At 51.6% G+C, this 19,306-nt stretch overlaps 6 protein-coding genes across 7 annotated transcripts; 3 read left to right on the top strand and 3 right to left on the bottom strand.

Annotated features, from left to right (window-relative positions):
* Positions 1-144: 144 nt before the first annotated feature.
* On the bottom strand, positions 145-2,361 carry HMPREF1120_07047 (glucose 1-dehydrogenase; the record flags this gene model as incomplete). Its single annotated transcript, XM_009161260.1, has 6 exons — positions 145-304; positions 376-524; positions 579-1,641; positions 1,699-1,856; positions 1,905-2,155; positions 2,217-2,361. The coding sequence occupies 6 exons, from the start codon at positions 2,359-2,361 to the stop codon at positions 145-147; spliced, it is 1,926 nt and encodes a 641-aa protein (XP_009159508.1).
* A 982-nt stretch (positions 2,362-3,343) lies between these two features.
* On the top strand, positions 3,344-4,112 carry HMPREF1120_07048 (40S ribosomal protein S5; the record flags this gene model as incomplete). Its single annotated transcript, XM_009161261.1, has 3 exons — positions 3,344-3,489; positions 3,550-3,733; positions 3,795-4,112. The coding sequence occupies 3 exons, from the start codon at positions 3,344-3,346 to the stop codon at positions 4,110-4,112; spliced, it is 648 nt and encodes a 215-aa protein (XP_009159509.1).
* A 214-nt stretch (positions 4,113-4,326) lies between these two features.
* On the bottom strand, positions 4,327-5,735 carry HMPREF1120_07049 (uncharacterized protein). The gene has a single exon (XM_009161262.1). It carries the CDS (start codon positions 5,014-5,016, stop codon positions 4,555-4,557), a length of 462 nt encoding a protein of 153 aa, XP_009159510.1. The 5' UTR covers positions 5,017-5,735; the 3' UTR covers positions 4,327-4,554.
* A 1,340-nt stretch (positions 5,736-7,075) lies between these two features.
* HMPREF1120_07050 (uncharacterized protein) lies at positions 7,076-8,845 on the top strand (the record flags this gene model as incomplete). Its single annotated transcript, XM_009161263.1, has 2 exons — positions 7,076-7,206; positions 7,273-8,845. The coding sequence occupies 2 exons, from the start codon at positions 7,076-7,078 to the stop codon at positions 8,843-8,845; spliced, it is 1,704 nt and encodes a 567-aa protein (XP_009159511.1).
* Positions 8,846-9,404: 559 nt separating this feature from the next.
* On the top strand, positions 9,405-11,711 carry HMPREF1120_07051 (uncharacterized protein; the record flags this gene model as incomplete). The annotated part of the gene is made up of 1 exon (XM_009161264.1): positions 9,405-11,711. One exon carries the CDS (start codon positions 9,405-9,407, stop codon positions 11,709-11,711), a length of 2,307 nt encoding a protein of 768 aa, XP_009159512.1.
* HMPREF1120_07052 lies at positions 10,267-19,132 on the bottom strand. Of its 2 annotated transcripts, XM_009161266.1 has the most exons (4): positions 18,534-19,132; positions 18,177-18,475; positions 11,565-18,125; positions 10,267-11,448 (listed from the first exon to the last, which is right to left on the bottom strand). In XM_009161266.1, exons 1-3 carry the CDS (start codon positions 19,102-19,104, stop codon positions 12,081-12,083), a joined length of 6,915 nt encoding a protein of 2,304 aa, XP_009159514.1. In that variant the 5' UTR covers positions 19,105-19,132; the 3' UTR covers positions 10,267-11,448; positions 11,565-12,080. The 2 variants fall into 2 exon arrangements, with proteins under 2 accessions (XP_009159514.1, XP_009159513.1); XM_009161265.1 differs by having other exon boundaries at positions 10,267-18,125.
* Positions 19,133-19,306: the final 174 nt, after the last annotated feature.

A 19,306-nucleotide genomic window follows, 5' to 3' on the forward strand; every position in this document is an offset into this window, starting at 1 on the left:
TTTCAGCTCTAGCCAACGATAAGATCTCGCTTAGTCAGTTATCGATGAACATCTTAGTCAGCAGTTCGGTCATTGATAAAACTCGAAAAAGACTTCTCGAATTGAAGAAGCCGTCGAGTTGATAGAACGGTCTGGTTTGATGCTTCATTTGCGTTCCTTCCAGCTTCGAGCCACCATCTCCATAGTCTCAAATGTGATCTCACCCTCTTCCGCTGCACGCATCCTAGCCACCAGCTTCGTGATGAATCGATCGATCATCCCAACAATGTGTGCTCTTCCTGAACTTTCTGGATGCCAGATCATGCTGTAAAAGACAGCTGTGTCAGCACAGCGGCAAGATATCGTCATGGCCAGTATTGTTGTCTGTTGACTTACGGATATATTGACCCATAGCCTTTACCGGGTTCCTCATCTAGCCAGCTTTCATTTTCCCACAGCCATTCAAAGCGGTCCATCCACATCTTCTCCACAAGATCTACGCCGACATAGCCTTGCGTATTCGCGGCGTAGGGATAGAACCCGAGCTAAGGGGAAGCTCAACATCAGCGTGGGACACGGACCTCGGTCTGAGTACTTACAGGGGTCATGTCTTCGGTATACCAGCTTCCTGGAATCTCCACCAAAGCCTTGTCTGCTTCAGGGGTGCCTGGTGCTGGTTGTTCTGGGATCGGGGTGGGAATCATCCAGCTGCTGGCATCCTTGGTGTAATCTGGTACATGTGGGGTTTCTCCAGGGAATGGGTTTGGTAGGAAGTAAGGTAGGGAGTCATGGGCGTTCATGCTGCTGTCGTAAAGAAACCCTTGGTTCTGTAGAAGCTGGACAGTGGTTTCCCGGATCTGGTACAGCGGTGCGCGATATCCTGTTGGCTTCTTACCTCCCCTCAACGCGGTGATCAGTTCGATACACTTCTCAAGGACATCCTTTTCTTGCTGGACTGTCATTGCATATGCTCCTTCATGGCTGTAGCCGTGGAGGCCAATCTCGGCTCCGCTCCTGACCACCTCCTGGGCCTGGGCAGGGAATGTCTCCAGACTGTGACCGGGAATGAACCAAGTCATCTTATCAGAGATCCCATGCCTACGAAATAATCGTAACAACCTACCCACTCCCACGTTTGCGCTAAAGATGCCTGCCGAGTAATCGGATAAAGTGTTGGCCGGGTCGTGTCCGGTCCCCAAGTATCCTGAAATTGCATCAAAGTCGACTGAAAGACAGATCCGTAGCCGGCGCCTTCTTATCGGAGGGCTGAGAGATTGAGGTATGGCTGCTTGCCGCGAAGGGGCCTCAACATTGCCATGCTTGACTTTCTCGATGAGCTGGTCCTCTCGCCAGATAATCCGACCTTCCATGCCGCCATCAACGGAGATGCACTGCCCAGATATGTGGCCTGCTGCTCGATGACTCGACAGGAAGGCCATGGCCCGAGCCACATCTTCGGGCTGTGCAATCTTTTTCAAAGCAACTGTTGCCTGACACTCTGCCCACATCTCCCTTGGGTCATCCAAGCGGTCCCCAATCAATGCGGTATCCACCCAGCCAGGAGCAACCGCGTTAATGCGAGCTTTGGAGTTCAGGCGCACAATCTCATTCTTGACCGTGCGCACAAGGCCGTATTGTAGGCCTGCTTTGCCAGAGGCATATCTAACATTGTCAATTAGTCATGCCATAACCAATTTCTCCTGCTAGAATTTGACTGACTCTGCATGCCCTTCTTGCCCAAATTTTCCTGTTTCTGAACCCGTGATGACGATTGCCACGTTCTCAAGCTCTGCGCCTCGAGCATCCTGTATCCTTTTCACAGTGCGCAGGAAATGCTTGACAGTCAAAAAAGTGCCTCGGACGTTGTTTTCGTTGACCTGCACTCGTTAACTATCGTCCCACACTCAAGTCGGATGTCATCATGCCCTATCCCAAAGACTCGTCTCGATCTCCCATATCGGCGGGTGTGCGCTCTCATCGGTGATCCCGGCGTTTGCAACCAATATATTCACGGGGCCAAATGCCTTGGCTGCAGATTCAAAAGCCTGAGCTATGGAGGACTCGATGGTAAGGTCACCCTGGGTGACATGGAGTCTGGAAGCTTGCTCCGAAGTAGAACATAGCTTGGAGGCGTCAATGGTTCTCTTATCAAATGTTGTAACTCGACATCCGAGATCTGGACGCTACGTTTAGGAGCCATGACCTCAAAACGTTCCAGGTGCTGGTGGTTCCCTAACCTAGAAATTCTTTTACTGCAGCACTGCCAATCCCACCAGCAGCCCCAGTGAGAAAGACATGCAATCCTGCGAGGCCGAGAAATGTGTCTGTTTCCCGGTCCATAGTTCTTTCGATATTCAACGCATTTAATTCCTGGTGCACCATGTTCAAAATAAAGGAAGCAAGATGATTAAATACACGAACTTTATGCTTTCACGGACATGTCCGTACTGCGCGAATCTCGTACAATATTAATGAAATCAGCCCGACAGAAGCTGGGGAAATAACATCGTCGCGCCTGGTCAGAATCAGCCAAAATATGCTTAGATAAGGCCTTTGGCCTAGGCGGCACGCGTCTACTGTTCGCGACCATGGTCGTGTGCTTGGAAAATATTTTGCGATTGCAGTGGATGGCACGATAGCTGCCATAACGCGAGAGATCATGGAGGCCATGGGAGCCATAAAGCTGGCATTCTAGGGAGGAAGATCAAGATGCTGGTGTGTGGTTTTCGCTTGACGGAGTGATCCAGGACAGACTCCGCGTCTTGCCGTTCTCATAGTAAGACGATGCTTCTTCTGACAAGGGCAAAATTGTTTTCGCCTCCATCTTCACGTTGCTGCCATAGTGGCCTCTACCAACGAGAAGGCGGATGGAAGTCCCAATCACAATGCCATGGGTGCAAAGAAACGCTAGAAGGGCACGAGGACCACTGAAGGCCGTGAGACAGGCCGAGAATTGTTGCGAGGGCCAGCGTGGAGAGTTCCAAACTTGTGCTATGACTCCCCAAAGCCATTTGAGATAGACAGTGGTAAGCAGCGACGTTGGTGATATCATGGAAGATTCTTGGAGTCAACACTGAAAGTTTTCCCTGCGAGGAAGTGAAGCTCGAGGTGGTAGTGCTGAGGAAAGTGGAAGTTGTTGAAGTTCCGGCACAACTTCGGAGCCTTGCAACTGGCGATGCTCGTGCAGTGCAGTCGGGTGCAGTCACAGGCACCGCACGTGACGGTCTTGGCGGGCTGCAAGACTTGGCACAAGATTGATCCCACACAGACACTGCACCCAACTTATTTCGCGAAGACACCGCAATCGATCGCAGCACAGCGGACCATTTCCTTTTCGACCTACAACACCCAACAAGTCGTCAAGATGTCTGACAACGGCGAGGTCGAAGTCGAAGTGCCCGTCTCGGGTTACGCTGTCCTGCCCAAGGATGTCACCGCTGAGATCGGGACCATCAAGCTCTTCAACAAATGGAGCTACGAAGATGTTGAGATCAGAGACATTTCTTTGACGTACGAAATCGACGACCACCACGCGAATTCGGGCAGAAAATACTGACAGTTTCTATGTAGCGACTACATCCAAATCCGATCTCCCGTCTACCTCCCTCACTCCGCTGGTCGATATGCCGCAAAGCGATTCCGAAAGGCGCAATGCCCGATCATCGAGCGATTGACCAACTCCCTGATGATGAACGGTCGCAACAACGGCAAGAAGCTGATGGCCATCAGAATTGTCGCCCACGCTTTTGAGATTGTAGGTTTCGAGATTTGTGACATGGGTTGTCGGAGAACAAATTCTTACAATTGGTACACAGATTCACATCATGACCGACCAGAACCCTATCCAAGTGGCCGTCGACGCTATCGTCAACTGCGGACCACGTGAAGACAGCACCAGAATCGGAAGCGCTGGTACCGTCCGAAGACAGGCTGTCGATGTTTCTCCTCTTCGCCGTGTCAACCAAGCGATCGCCCTCCTGACCATCGGCGCTCGTGAGGCTTCCTTCCGAAACGTCAAGTCCATTGCCGAATGTCTCGCCGAAGAGCTGATCAACGCCGCCAAGGGAAGCAGCAACTCCTACGCCATCAAGAAGAAGGATGAGTTGGAGCGTGTGGCCAAGAGCAATCGGTAAAGTGGTTACTGGGTTATGGTGTTTTGCGGGGTCATGCATGGTACGACTTGCTTTTTTGCCAGTCGTTGCAGACATGTGGATGGTGGAAATATCATCCTTGTCATGACGCAGCGGGCGAGGTTGCAAACCGGTCGGCAACGCAGTCGGCAGGCTTGCAGAATCAGTGCTTAAATACACTGGTGTCCACAAAAATTCAAAAATGCACACACAAAGTGTCCCTCATCTGCTCAAATTGTTCTCACCAATGAATCTATGCGAGTCGATGACAAGCCGGAAGCGATGCCCCTTCGCAGCTCGCACCCATGTCAGGCAGGAAGGATTGGTCTATTTCTACTACTGACATCCAACCACTGCATGGAGCCCCGGGTTTTGAGTCGAAAAGGACCTGTCTTCACGAAACGTGCCTTGACTGCAGGTGGCTTCTAGCTTCGCTCCTGCCACATTATGCACCCAGTAAATTGTTGATCTTTACATTACTAGTAACCCAGAACTCTCTTCCGTTGATGCTACTCGATACCTGCTTAGCCGTCCCAAAGCCCTCAACGCGAACGTTGCTCTGTGTTGCCCAATGCGATATCTGGCATTGTGTATATTGCATCTTCGGCGAACAGCAGTGGTTTGTTGGCTGTTGGCTGTCGCAGGCTCGTATCTGGACTCCTCCAGTCCAGTTTCTCCATTTGCTCCCGACTCCGTTGACTTGTCGGCACTGTCTCAGCTCCCCGTTTGCATGATGGAAGGTAGATATACCAAAACGCTGTCCATTGGAGAGGCACGTTCCCACCTCTTCCCCAGCGACAGGCTCCCAGGGGCTCAACACCGTGGCGCGTTCAGTATCATACTGCTCGTGTATCCCTTGTATGTCTGACTGGGCCTGCCTCGCGTCAGGCGAGGATAGATCCATCATCAGACCTAGCGTCCATAACGTTGTTTCGCTCAGATGGCTTGGGGGTGAGGGCGGTTGCGGGCCTGCCTAGCATCGCCGAACGCTTCCAGTTGGTTCCTTTGGCGCACTTCCCTCATATATTGTTCTTGCGATTTTGAAACGTTCTTGAACCCTTTGACTCCATCATCCTTGCCCCATAGCCTTTGGAACGCAAGGCCAACGCAAACGATGCCGCCCGCCCCAATAATACAGATCAGGACCACTATCGAGTCCGACAACATATCGATGGCTAAGAATGCTCTCTGGTTTCAGGATGAAATGCGAGTGCAAACTCGAGGTTCGACTGGTGCTTGTCCTTGGGAAGTGGTGGGTTTCCGTCCTTCTATTTTGCACAGAAGCACGGCTTGTAAGTCTGTCAAATAGTGATAACTCGTTTGGATTCACCCAACTATGGGGCAGGTGAAGCAGGCAAAAGCAAAAGAAGCAAAATACACCCCACAAAGAGTCAAGAGCGCCTGAGCAATGCTTGTTTGACAAAAGTGATAGCAAGAGTTCAGAAATATGAGTCGGACCACTGTATATATATTTATTCACCCTTGTTTTGTACCCTCCCCTTGTGCATCAGGGACACGCACATGGTTATTGTGCACCATTCTGGCAACAATCACGGCTCGCTAACGCTGTCCGCCACCTGTCTGCTAGTGGACCTACCTCTTGTTTCCTGGATTTTGAGTTCAACAGTAGCATGCTTGAGATAAATCAAGGCCATAAAAGGAGATTTGTGCCCTTCAGATATGGATCGCACTAGCCCCGAAACGGCCGACAATGCGATCCAGCCAATCAGCAGCATCCCCCGCAAGGCTCAGGCTCCATCTTCTTCAGATGCCATTTCCCACCATCGTTCTCGTGTTTCTTTCTTTGGCATGTTCTATCAGTGCCGGCATCATGGCGTCCTCACTTTATCTCCGTCAACAGAAGACCACATACACAGCCACTGGTGGCGCGGGTTACGCTTGAGCCCCAGATCACACAGACCCTGTCCGACTGGCTTTCATCGTATGTTGGCTTGCTGATTACGAAGAATGTCAAGGCGTAGCGGATCCCTCGATATCTTGCCCAAACATGTTGGCGGCTGCTACTCCTCCCACAAGTTCGAGGCCGGTGCGCTTGAAATATTAGCATCCATGAAGATACGGGTAGGTCAGCCTGAGTCCTTGTCTTCTTATAGATGGACTTCTTGTTCCAATTCATCCCTCCCGGCTATCCAGGGTTTCCCGTCCGCTGAAGCTTGGTATACCATGACATGTGCCCAATGTCGAGGGTATGCCGTCAGCTTCAATGGTAAGGGAGAGAGAAAGACTCTTCGCTTGCTCTCAATTTCGGACTGTTTGATCAGGTTTCAAAACTCGACTTCCGACGAGGTTATGGTCATGGTCGATCAAGCGCCAGTGCTGCGCGCTTTGGGTGTCTTTCATGGCTGTATTCCTACGTCCTGATTCTGCCAGTCCCTATCGTCCAAGCGACATTAACAACGTGGCTGTGCTGTTGGTCCAGACATCCAAGACAGACGTCTGGCGCTTCCCCGACGCCGATTGCAGAATGCGCTTTGTCTAGGAACTTCTGATGTGTACCACTGTATATACAGACATGTTTACATATTGATAATCTCTCTCCTCTCAATACCTTTGCTGTGGGCCTGAAAATGCATGATAGATAGTACGAAAGCAGTCGATACAACCTTCATGAAAGAGTACAACGAGCCTAGCTACGGGCTACTTAGGTACTGTAACGTCGCCGCACTACTACGGTGTCCTGGAGTCGGTTATTGGGTTAGAATTTCCTCCGATGTCAGCCCCGAATACGCGTATAGACAGCCTCCTCGGAGATTATTATTTTTAGTTGTTTTTCGAGACACCTCAGCATTGCCCAAACTACCATGTACTAGGAAGAATTGATACAACAGCCTCTTGAATTGCATTGAGATAGACCTCCCTGTGGGGCTGAATTGAGTTCGCAGCTCTTTCACTTGCTTCGACAACGAGAATGGAAATAGCCTCCGCGCCTTGTCGGAGGAAGGAGTATGACCGCTGTGCAGAAATTCGCCCAGAAGGTCGATGGTCACCACCATGATTTGCTGAACCCATATAGCCGCCTACGACGGCGCCGGCGGACAGCTCACGAGAAGTCCAGGACCGGATGTATGACCTGCAAGTACGCATCCCTGCGCACACGTTGTCTTGCATTATCATTTCTGCTGTACGCTGACACCGCGCACAGGGCGCGCAAAGTCAAATGCGACGAAACAAAACCCTACTGTCGAAGATGCACTGAATCTGGTCGCGAATGTGATGGACCTATCTCTTCTGGTCTTCGCTTCATCCACGAGGGTCGCACAGTCTCGGAAGGCAACGGCTTGTTCTACCGGCCCGAGATATCTCTGGCTACTCCTCAACATGACAGCGCGGAGCAACGAGCATTCCACCACTTCCTTCACCGCGCGGCACCCGTTTTCGCGGGTGTTGTAGATTCTCCTTTCTGGCTTGATCTTGTTCCCCGCCTTGCCCAATCCAATCCATTTGTCTGGGACGCCGTGGTCTCGATCAGCTGGCTGTTCGAACATGTCCCCTACGATCGCTTGGTGACCAATTTGGACGCGAGGCCAGCCGTTATCGTCAGCCAGGGTCACCGACAAGCACTGCAATGGTACACCCGTGCCATCGCCAGTCTGCGTCAACACCTGGAACAGGGCGAAGTCGATGCACCTCTCGCCCTCGTGAGTTGTATTCTATTTGTTAGCGTCGAATACCAACAGCGGAACATCGGGAATGCTTTGGTGTTGATGGAAATGGGCTACAAGCTCCTAGCCCAGAGCATCTCGGCCTCCTCATCACGCATGCAATCCTTACCAAACAGTAGTGTGGTCGGTGAAGTCGTCACGCCGTTCTTCTCCCGCCATGCGGTCCTCGTGGCCACGCTGGGGAGTCCCCTACCACCCGACTGGAGTTGCTATGTTGCGGAGAACACTGGCACTCTACAACGTACGACACTGCTTGCATCCCTATCTACCCTCGACGAGCCTAGGGCGCACCTGTACAGCTTGACATACCGAGCACACGAGGTCATCAGAGCGGAACAGTTGAGGCCTACCGAGCACCGTATCATCCGGTTACAACGCATGAAACAGGAATTGATACTGCAAGAACTCAGACAATGGGAGACGGCTTTTGTCAACAAGTGGAGTCACGACAAGAGGACGGAGATCCTGTGGGCCGTGTCGAGTCTTCTCGTCTACTGTGGTGTCTGTTATATCTGGCTGTCGACGTGTACGAGCCCGCTGCAGACCGCGTTTGACGACTATATGGATCGGTTTGCCACTATCCTCAAGCACGCCGAGAAGGTGCTCGAGTACAGGGTGGATTCTGCAACGGGACGGCCACGGCCTATCTTCACGTCCGCACCCGGACTGGTTCCCCATCTGTACTTCTGTGCTACCAAGTGCCGGGATCCTTGGTTGCGGCGTCAAGCACTAGGGCTCCTACAGCGAGCGCCCGCAGGGGACGGTCTGTGGGCATCTGTCGCGAATCCGAAAGTGATTGAAAAAATCATATCCATCGAGGAAGGCGAACGTTATCATGTAAACAGCTCTCAACCCAAAGACGCAGGGCCACTTCCGTTACCGCCCGAGGAAAATCGCATCCATCATGTTGCCGTTGTCAAGAAAGATGTCTCGGGGAGTGCTCCGCGCTTAGCGCTTCAATTGAGCAAATGTACTGCTACCCCTGATCGGTCGAAGGCGACGATCAGTGAGAACATTTGGCTAGATCTGGGAGAAGACAATGAGGGCCCTTGAACATGGCTTTCATACGCCCGTGATAGAAGAGCTGGCAGATGTTGCTGGAGTATAATATCTCTCTCCGGCAGCCTAACAAATAAACGAACGAGTGCGTCCACTACTAAGGATCACCACACAGCATTGCTGAGCAGAGCTTGAGAGGAATAAGCACAAAAGGCCCCTAGGCTCTCGAGTTCAATTATACAAACAGAACAAGCTGCCCATTTTCCTGCGCGTGGAATAGTGTCAAGGGTCTTTCTCCTTGTCTACCTGGTATCAGATCTGTGCTGCTTGTCGTGAGACGCTCTACAAACTGGCGTATCCCAAGAGTTTTTCCGTCAGACGACTGAGCGAGATAGCAATTGTAGATGGCGTAAGCCAAAACGGCATTTATTATCCTGTCAGACAGTAGATTATGATAAGACCCAACAAGCCGGCCCTGACCTACGATAAGATAAGGCCTTATCCTGCGGCGGCCAAAAAAAGTTCCCTTCCAAACAAATGTCTGGCGAACTTTTCTTGACCAGACTCAACATCCACCATTGTTGAAGCACTTCTACTCTGACCGACCGGAACAATGGTGAAACGAAAACTCGGTGCGCTCGAGAAAGTGGACGCCGACCTCGCGAACCTGCAGAACAAAATCAAGCGCGATCCGAAATCCTACCACACCGACTTCCTCTACCAACACGTCCAATATGAGAACCAACGGCAGATCTTCATGCAGGCGCCGACGTCGGCATCCGACAGCGGCGTAATATCATTCCGCGAGCTGATCGAGTTCGTAGCGCACGTATCAGACTGCTACAAAGAAGAAACACGAGAATTTCCAGGCCAATTGATCGAGATCTTGACGACGCACCACGCAACATTGGAACCCGAACTGCGGGAGAAGATTGTAGGCAGTCTAGTGCTCCTGCGAAGAAAAGACATCATCGACTCACACACCCTGCACCAATGTCTATTCCCGATCCTGATTTCGACGCCGAGCAAGTCTTTGCGCGCTCTCCTCTTCCAAAAAATCATCAGCGACCTGCGCACGGCGAATGCCAAAACCATCAATCACAAACTAAACCGCAGCGTACAAACGACACTACACAACCTCGTCACGGACGACCGGTCCTCCACAAAAGCGTTATGGGCGATCAAGATCACGCGCGAGATGTGGAAACGGCAGATCTGGACGGATTCCAAGGCGGTCGAGATCATGAAAGAGGCGGCCCTAAGCGACAATGAGAAATGTGTTATTGGAGGTGTACGGTTTTTTCTCGGTGGCGACAAGGAGCGAGAAGAATTACTGGAAGACGAGAGTTCCGACGAAGACACTATTGATCTAGGCAAGCTGAAGCACCAGATTGGAATCAACAAGAAGAGCAAAAAAGCAGAGCGCAAACTCGAAAAGGCCGCCGCCACCATCAAGAAAAAAGAAAAGAAAAAGGGTCAACCGCATCCTCTCAATTTTTCGGCTTTGCATCTCCTGCATGACCCGCAGGGGTTTGCGGAATCCTTGTTCTCCAAACATCTGCAGAGCAGCAAGACAAAATTGAATCTCGAACAGAGATTGTTGGTGTTGCAGCTGGTGTCGAGGTTGATCGGCTTGCATAAGTTGACCGTGCTCAGCTTCTACTCTTACTTTCTGAAATATTTGACACCCCGCCAACCGTCCGTCACTTCTTTCCTCGCCTCCCTGGCGCAAGCGACACATAACTTGGTCCCTCCCGACGACCTAGAACCACTAATTCAAAAAATTGCCAACGAATTTGTCTCCGAAGCCGCAGCCGGCGAGGTCGCTGCAGCAGGGTTGAATGCCATTCGGGAGATTTGCGTGCGTCAGCCGTTAGCCATGAACGACACACTATTACAAGATCTGGTGATGTACCGAAAATCCAAAGACAAGGGCGTCATGATGGCCGCGAAGGGACTATTAGGTCTGTATAGACAAGTCGGGGCGGAAATGCTGAAGAAGCGCGACCGAGGCCGTGACGCCACGCTAGGTTTAAGGGCCGGCGAACAGAAACAGCAACGGTTCGGCGAAGAGGCGATTGGTGAAATTGAGGGTTTGGGCCTACTAGAGCAGTGGAAGCAGGAAGAGAGGCGGAGAAAGAGACTCGAAAAGGGACTTGACCCGGACGCTTCCGACGCAGACGAGGACGAAGACGAAGATGACGAAGAGGACTGGAATGCATGGGACGTGGAAGAAGATGACAGCGACGATTCAGGCGGCTGGATCAATGTGGAAAGTGACGACGAGATCGTAATCAGCGACAGCGAAGACGAGAAACCGTCTGCGAAGAAAGTAAAAGCTGACGACAAAGACAACGACAAACAAGACGGTGACGAAAGCCAGACGGGTACGACTACAACGAAGCCAAGATCAGGATCAACCTCAATCTCAAAACTCGCCACAACCCGCATCCTCACCCCCGCCGATCTCGCCAAACTCCAAGAACTGCGCACCACGGCATCCGTGTCCTCATTACTAGGCAACAAAGACCACAAGGCTCATCACGTCAGCGCCTCCCGCGCAGCAGCTGCGCAAACCAATGCCCAACGCCACATCGACGACCCATTGACCGCGGCCGAAATCGAAGGTCTAGCATCCCTATCTCGCGGCAAAGCCACTCGAGCCCAGAAATTAGCACTTCTACAAGAACACAAGGAAGATCGCGAAGACCATAAATCCAAGGCGGCAAGAAAGAAAGAACGCAAAGAGAGCGAAGGGAAGAGTACCACCAACAAGGAAAAAGCGAGGAAAAAGAATTTCCTCATGACGCTGGGGAAAGCAAAGTCGAAGGGGAAGAGGAGTTTGGTTGAGCATCGGAAGATTTTGAAGATGCATGCTGAGAGGGCGAAGAAGGGTGGAAAGAGGGGGAATAGGGGTTGATGCCTGAATTTTTGTATCTTAATACTGTGTATCTCATGCATGCATGAGACTAAATCGAGACATGGTCCGAGTGGATCCAATAGATGTATCCCCTGGCAGTCAGTCAATCAACTGAATCGTGCCGTACCGTTCTTGCTTCACACTGACGAACTGTAATGCAGCAGTAAAGTACATCAACAGCAGCAGCAGCAGCAGCAGCAGCAGCAGCAATAATAACCGTCATAATCAACACAATAAATAAACAGTCAATCAAGCCCCAGCCAGCCAGCCCTAAGGGCCGAGGCAGGCCATGACACCCACCAACACGCGCCCAACCCAACCCAACCTCCGTCCCCCTACTACCCTCGCCCGGCATCATCGATAAACATCTCAAAAGAAAGCACACCAACCAATATACATTCTGCACAGATTCGCCATATCCGTAGCCCGCTTGATCATTTCATCGACATAGCCACCAACACTCAGCGGGACACTTTCGCCAGGCAACATGCCGCGCACCTTTGCTCTGACGCCGTCAAGAACCTCAACAGGTGTATTAGGGACGCCATTGACCTGTTTCTTCTTGCGCCCCGCAACATTGATAAAGTCCGTTGTGGGGTCATGCAGAAAGGTCTCAAGGATAGTCATCAAGGCGTCCTCGTTGGACCGGAGCAAAACAAGGGTGATTTCGCAGCACCGCCTAAACGGTCCTTCGTAGCCATACACGCCCATGGCGTCGACCATGTTATGCGTGAGGCGGAAGGGGACCAACTCTGGTTTTTCAAATGTCAAACCTTTGTCGAACAGACAATTGAAGTCGACATGAAGAGTACCGCCGTTGTCTTCCTCAAATAGAATATTTTCGCCGTGCCGGTCGCCCAGACCTAACACATGGCCCACGATAGACATGACGGCCGCGGACCGCGTGTAGCGAAGACGAGCATTGAACCAAGCCGACGGGTCAGGGAAACTCTCGACGAACCACTCGTGGAACACGGGTGGGAATTTGCTCAGCACCTTGGTTGGGAAGATGTTGACCTTTTCGGGGTCTCCGGAGCATGCCTCGTCCAGCAAATTGCGGATTTCAATGTAATTCGGCTGGATCGACTTGTCCTTGTACAGCTTCAAAATGATGTCCCGGAACGTTTTGAGATTGTCCACCCACTCGATCAGCCCGCATTCTTCGTTCAATGGGATCACCGCGTATGTCCGGATGTAGAGCCGCCGCTTGGCCGCGTCCACGTCGCGTTTGAGGAATCGGTTGATCATCGTATTGAATTCCATCAGACGTTGGTCCTTGCGTAAATCGTCCTTAGGTTTCGCAAGCACGTTGTACATGTTGCCGTCGGACCCGCGAATCGTCAGTCTCCGTGGCTTTTGCAGCGATGAGAGAACTAGAGCCTCGTCCGCGAATGATGTTATAGTCACTGGTTCTTTGGCAAAGGGGCGGAAGGCTCGCAGTTGAGCTGGTTCGAAGTTGGTAGGCATACTGGGGATCAAGGATGCTTGGTTTGGCACCACGAGTCTCGACGGCGCGATCTTGTGGTTGAAGCCGAGATCGCGGGCGAGGCTGACCTTGGACACTTTGCCCTCGATGGGATATTCCGAAATGCGAAGCAGCTCCCTGACAAATTTCTGTCCACTGGTGTACATGTTTCTGAGTTCGGCAGCACTGATTGCTCCATCTTTTGAGGATTTCTTTTGAGTTTCAACTATCTTGTTCATGAGCGTCTTGCCTATAATGGCCCTGTCTTTCTGCTTGGATTCGACTACAGCCAAGAGTGTCCAGAATGCTTGCTGGGGAAACGTGCGGACCACCTTGACGACAATGCTCCCAAGAATGTCTGAGATCGTTGGGTCATTATGACAAATCCGGGCGACGACCTGTGGTAGAATCGTGTAGAGCATAACAGGTTGCATGCGGTCGATATATTTCTTGATATAAATGTTGGTGTCCTTGATGATTTGCAGTCGGCGCTCCGCGTTGTGTCTGAGGAATTCATCATTGCCACGCCGGGGGTCCTTTGGCAAGTCCCTCCCGTCTACCAGTTCGAGCCAAAGAGTAAGAACCTTGGGCAACGTCTGGAAGACATATTTGCTGCCGCAATTGAGCGACCGTAGATAGTTTTCAATAACAAGTTTGGCAGTCTCTCCCGTCAGATATGCTTGACTCTCTTTGCCCGGAGGCATCAGTTTCTCCGAATCAAGGATCTTGTTATAGTACCGACCCAGGTGATACCATCCTTTCTCCCACCGGCGGAAGCTCTCGGTCGCTTTTCGAAAGGTTTTTCGAATCACTTCAAACTGGGTCTGACTGGACTGGTCGAGCCATTTTCCGAGCAGCACATATGCTTTGGCTGTGAGCTGGTTCTGCGAATGGCGCTGTTCGACTGTCATTGTGACAGGTCCGTTTTCGGCGATATAGTCATGCGCTGTAAAGGCGCCAGACTCAATAGCTCCTTCCAGGATTTGGATGGCCTTTCTATGATGTCCCTCGAGCCACATGAGCTTAGCCTGTTCTATCGCCGCAGATTTATCGCCGAGCGACGACGCTTTGAGGACGGCATTGAAGGCTTGAGTGGTGGATCGAGCTTTACGCGCCAACCTGGCACTTGCCAGCCAAGCTGCAGCAACGTCATCTGGGGTGAACACGTCTCGTCGTAGGGACATCAAAGCACGCCGAATCCCAAGGACATACTGCTTGTCAGCAACATTTGACCCTAGGACATCGAGACGACCTCGTAGGCTCTCGAGTACTGACATGCGGTCCTCTTTATCACTCTCTGTCACGAGCTGCACGTCGCTGAGCACGTGTAGTTTCAACAGTGAGTCATGACTGGACTGAAAGGAAGAGATGGTCGCTGGCGTTAGCTCTGATGCCGCATGGCCGTAAAGTTCTTCGAAGAGCTGCTTTGCCTTTTCAGTGTTGTTGGCCTTCACAGCTAGCATCAGCTCTGCTAAATGAGACGCAAAATCAGACCCGCCGCTTTGAGGGATGTAATTTGCCAGGCGGTCCCATTGACCTGTGGCCCAAGCGGCTTCCAATGCATATGGTGCGAGGACTGTCGAAGGGGCAGCATTCCTATGCTTCATGCCCTCATAGTGGTGAAGCAAGGCATCATACTGTCCGGATTCTTTGAGGCAGTCCATCAAGTTCTTCTGGACATCAACGCTGTCGGGGTCGGCAACAAGTTGCATCTCGTACCAGTTTTGAGCGGCCGTCCATCTGCCGGCTTTCTTGTGCTCCAAAACCTGTTGCTCAATGTCAAGAACATGCATTTGTGAAGAGATGCCCTCGATGCCGTCGGGTTCATCAATCTGAGCATATATGTCTTGCATTTTCTGGAGTTCCGCCTCAAGATTGTCAGTTTTGGACTGGCGGATATGCTGTTCCCAATGGAAGAGCGCTCTGGAGTAGGATTTGCACTCAAGAGCCCGCTTTGCCAAAACTTCAGAAGGAATGCGCTCCAGCACCCGTTCAATGCTCCGGATCTGTGCTGCAGCACTCTGCAAAAGGGGGTCGTCTGGTCCTCGGTCGGATTTGGCCACACCCATCGCGTACTGTTTTCGCTTTTGTTGGTGCCACACATTCACATAATCTAGAATTTCGAAGACGGTCTGGCTGCATAACTTGGTATCATCCTGGATGCGGCGCTCCTCGCCCTCCAATGGCAAGCTCAGGATCGATGTGACTTCCCTCAAGATATCTTCGCTGTTACGCTCGATGCCACTGACAATAAGATTAACGACCGCATATGGCAGGAGAAAGGCCGGTATGGAAGTGTCTTGCCCATGAATAATGCGACATGCTATTCCAAACATCATCTCAACATTGTCGCCAGAGCCCCTATGGAGGAAGTCAAGAGTGATGGTTCGAAGCCAATCTCGGTGTTTCATCCCAGGACGGTAAAGCGGATATTCACTTTTCTCGGGTGGTCGGATCTCCTGTACAGTGTACTTCGAGCTCAGGAACGGGGTCAGAGTATGTTGTACAGACTCCGGCAATTTCTCCCAGAGCCGTGAGGCTAGGTTAGAACCCCCGTGTCGCGATGAACTGTCCTGTTCGCAAGTCTTGAGATACTCTTGCATTGCCCAAGCCAGAAATCCCTGCGCCCTTGTCGTAGTTGCAGAGAGGAATGTCTTGACCAGTACGTGCTGGAGAAAGAAGAAGACCCACTCGATAGCTTCATCTGCTTTTCCAAAATTCGCCAAGACTACCATTGATTTGCGTTCTCTGACGCTTTCGATCTTGCTGGAGTCTAGACAACCTATCTGCCCAAGGCACTGACCACATAGTCTGGTGACTTCGATACTCGTATTGAATCGAACGCAGCAGTCGAGAAGAGCACGGGTCAGGCTGGCCACAAACTCATCAGGTTGTTCACGGAGTATGGAGCGTTGTAGCAAATCTTGCCTTTGAGCCAGAAGGGGAGGCAGCTCGCTTAAAGCTTGTTGGACCACAACAAGATTTTCATCCTGCAGTCGGTCAATGTATGCAACCAGTTGGTGTCGCTCATCCATCTGCCGTTTCAAGGTCGAGATCTCCGACTCGTACTTTGCCATCATGGGGACGGATGCCAAGGACGGTATAATGCTGAAATGCTCCCGGATCAAGTCGGTATGATTCCGGAGCAGTTCGCCAACCACATCATAGGCCAGTTGTTGCGAAGAATTGTCCAGCAGGTCCCAAGCTCGGACGATGATTGCAAAGGTCTGACCGATCAGGGGTTCCAGATCGTCCTTTTTCAGAGACCTCACCATGGCCACCCAGGAGCTGAAAGCCGAGTTGCAGAGATCTTTGTCTTCCAAACCAGACCTCAGACAAGCGCAAATTTGGGGTAAGGCTCGTACGATTCGGCTTTTGCCCAGTTTGACCACTTCACCCAGAGCAGCAATGCATCTCCGCTTTTCCACTTTGGGTTCTTTGGCTTCCAGGTCGTTCAAAAAGACAGTGAAATGGGTCACGATTGCAAGAATATTACTCTCCAGGAAGGACCCTATACTGTCACTGCGCTTAGAACCAGAGGACTGCCCACGTTGACGAGCTACCAGCTGTGCGAGTAATTGTAGAGCTTGGTAAACACGAGAGGATTTTCCTTGCCCACTGTCACCGATCGCCTTGAGGAGTTCGCAGGCGATGTGGATCGGGTCCAGAGCCACCCAATTAGAGAGGTCGGTCTTCGCAAAGTCCTCCGAGACTTCTGACAAGAGCGACAGGATGGATTGTTCGGCGTCGGAAAATGGCTGCACCAGTAAAAATGAGAGGATGGCAATAAGATTCTTTGCTTGCGTGCAAAGTTCAAAAGGAGTGGTTGACGAGCCGTTGGACTCGGCGAAGCGCGCAATGGCGTCCGTTTCTTTGTGAAGGACAAGATAAGGGAGAGCATATTCTGCTGTATGTCCCATCAGTCCCGACATATCCATTCCCAGAAGATCACAGAGTTGATATGCCACGTTTGGCCGTGCTGTCAGTGACTTTGCCAGGACAACACCTAATGTCCGCCAGTACGGACGCAAAAGAAGCCAGACCGAGATATGCATGGATATAGCCAATTGTTGGATTTCAGCATATACCACGCCACTGAGATAAGGATTGCTGTGGCCAAGGTAGTCCACCAATCGGACTAGAATGATGTTCAGCTCTTCATCGCCGACAACCTGCGCCATCCGGACCAGAGCCATGGCCGCAGTCTCTTGCAGTGCCACTTGCCCTTTCTGCCAGATGCTGTGCAGAAAGTCCAGGGAGACGACCCTATTTTCCTGCGTTGCGATGATGTCGACATCTTTTTTTCTCACCAAATATGCCTGCAAAGTTCTAGTGGCTGCAATACGAAGATCTCTGGAGGAGCTCTTCAGTGACTGAAGACACCATTCGCCGGCAGGTGTCTGAGTGAGCTTCAAATCTGAGGATGTAACGCTGTGCATCAGGATCCGACGCAGCGCTGCCATGGCAGCAATCCTTGCTCTTGAAGGCCGCGAGATGTTCTGAATGAGAACAACTAGTGTCTTCAGCAGCTCTTCACTGGTCGCCGCCACCGGCAAATCAGATATGTTTGTTAGTTCGGGCGTTTCGTCGCATATCTGGCAGTGGCTCCTCTGTGCATTCTGAGCAAAGCGACATGCAGTTGCGCCCAACAATTCAAGAGCAGCACATTGTTCGTCTTCAGGTAGACGACGGAAATGCGCAGCCACAGTCTGGCTAAGTCCATCGAGGTCGGGAACAGCACGTCCAGTCAGCGCCATGGTGAGAGTACGGCATAACTGCTGTTGGAAGTTCTGATCTGGCAGACCGTCCTCGGTGTCTGTTGAGAGTCGAGGCCGTTTGCGGGCTCTATCGCTTTCGGGCCAAGCATCATTGTCGTCAACCACGGCGGGCGACTTAGCAGGTGGCCGACGCGGGGTGAAGCTCAATCCACGGATCTCATGGGACAATTCCTGGTATCCATCAGCAGAGTACAGGGTAGATCGCGTGTCTGTGCAGCTTACCTCGGAAGGATCCTGTTCAGCTATGGAATCATGATGATCGTCCACAAGGTGCCGGAAGCGTGTGAACACTTTCCAAAACTGGATCCTGCTCTGTGCCGAGAGGGAGTTTTTCGAAATGACCTTCAGCACACGGGCCAACGTCAGAAACAGCTGGCGAAGAGAAGGAAACTTCAAGCTCGGCAGGGTTATGACGGTTCCACGAGACGCAGTGGCGAGAATAGTAGTGAAGTCTCCTGCATCGATGATGATAGCCTTGCGCGGATGGAATGTTTGACATGAGATGGCAATTTGCACGAGACCTGCCAGAGGTTAATAACGGGCGTTCCAGCAATGTTATATGTGCCACGGACATCTTACCTAAAACACAACACCTCATGAAGTCCAGGACATTGTCACACAGATAAGGGGTGCCACAGTTCCTGTCAACTTCAAGCATAGCATTGAAAACATCAAGAACAGCATCTCGCGCCTCGACATCCTGGCAGAGAGAGAGGAGAGGCAGTAGCCTAGGAATTAGCCAGTAGTACAGCGGACACAGGGGTCCAGGCACATCTCTGCCAGGAGGATCCGACTTCACAAAGAGTACCTGTGGCGATCTCTCAATGGCGACCTGTAGTACTGCGAGGCATCGTCTCAACTGAACATCCACCTTACCTGGAGCGGCCGAAGTCTGAAATGGAGTCTCTTCCAGGGCCGGCTGGATGCCAACTTGGAATATGATGCAGATCAGTTTGTGGTTGACCGACACATCATCGCCTAGATTGGGTTGGCCTTCCGCATCTGAGCCCAGCGCTTCTGTCAACAACTGATTGAAGTGATGCCGATCCAAGTCAGGAACGCCTTCTCCATGGACTACGTGAGTAGCCAAAATAGACGATGGGGGAGGCTGAAAGCCGTTCGCCTGTCGTTCAACAGGGGCCGGCGCCATTTTTGTTAGGGAATCATGACGAATCGTGGTGTTGTGAACAGACAGACTCGGGCGACGCGAAAAGATGAAGTTGTATATGATGTCGCGTCAGCCCGAAGGATTCACCGTATACCACAGTGGATTGAATGATTCGCTGTAGCGGGTGCTTATTAATGACTCTACTAGCACACTTTGGGGAAGGTTCCCGGGCTCTTAGTTCTAC

Source organism: Exophiala dermatitidis (assembly GCF_000230625.1).
Source record: "Exophiala dermatitidis NIH/UT8656 unplaced genomic scaffold supercont1.6, whole genome shotgun sequence".
NCBI classification, from domain to species: Eukaryota; Fungi; Ascomycota; class Eurotiomycetes; order Chaetothyriales; family Herpotrichiellaceae; genus Exophiala; species Exophiala dermatitidis.

Coding starts and splice junctions, on each gene's coding strand:
- HMPREF1120_07049 (XM_009161262.1), bottom strand. CDS start 5,016: ATGATGGATCTATCCTCGCCTGACGCGAGGCAGGCCCAGTCAGACATA.
- HMPREF1120_07052 (XM_009161266.1), bottom strand. CDS start 19,104: ATGGCGCCGGCCCCTGTTGAACGACAGGCGAACGGCTTTCAGCCTCCC. Junction 18,476..18,533: donor CATGAGGTGTTGTGTTTTAG/GTAAGATGTCCG, acceptor AACCTCTGGCAG/GTCTCGTGCAAATTGCCATC. Junction 18,126..18,176: donor CTGAACAGGATCCTTCCGAG/GTAAGCTGCACA, acceptor GATGGATACCAG/GAATTGTCCCATGAGATCCG.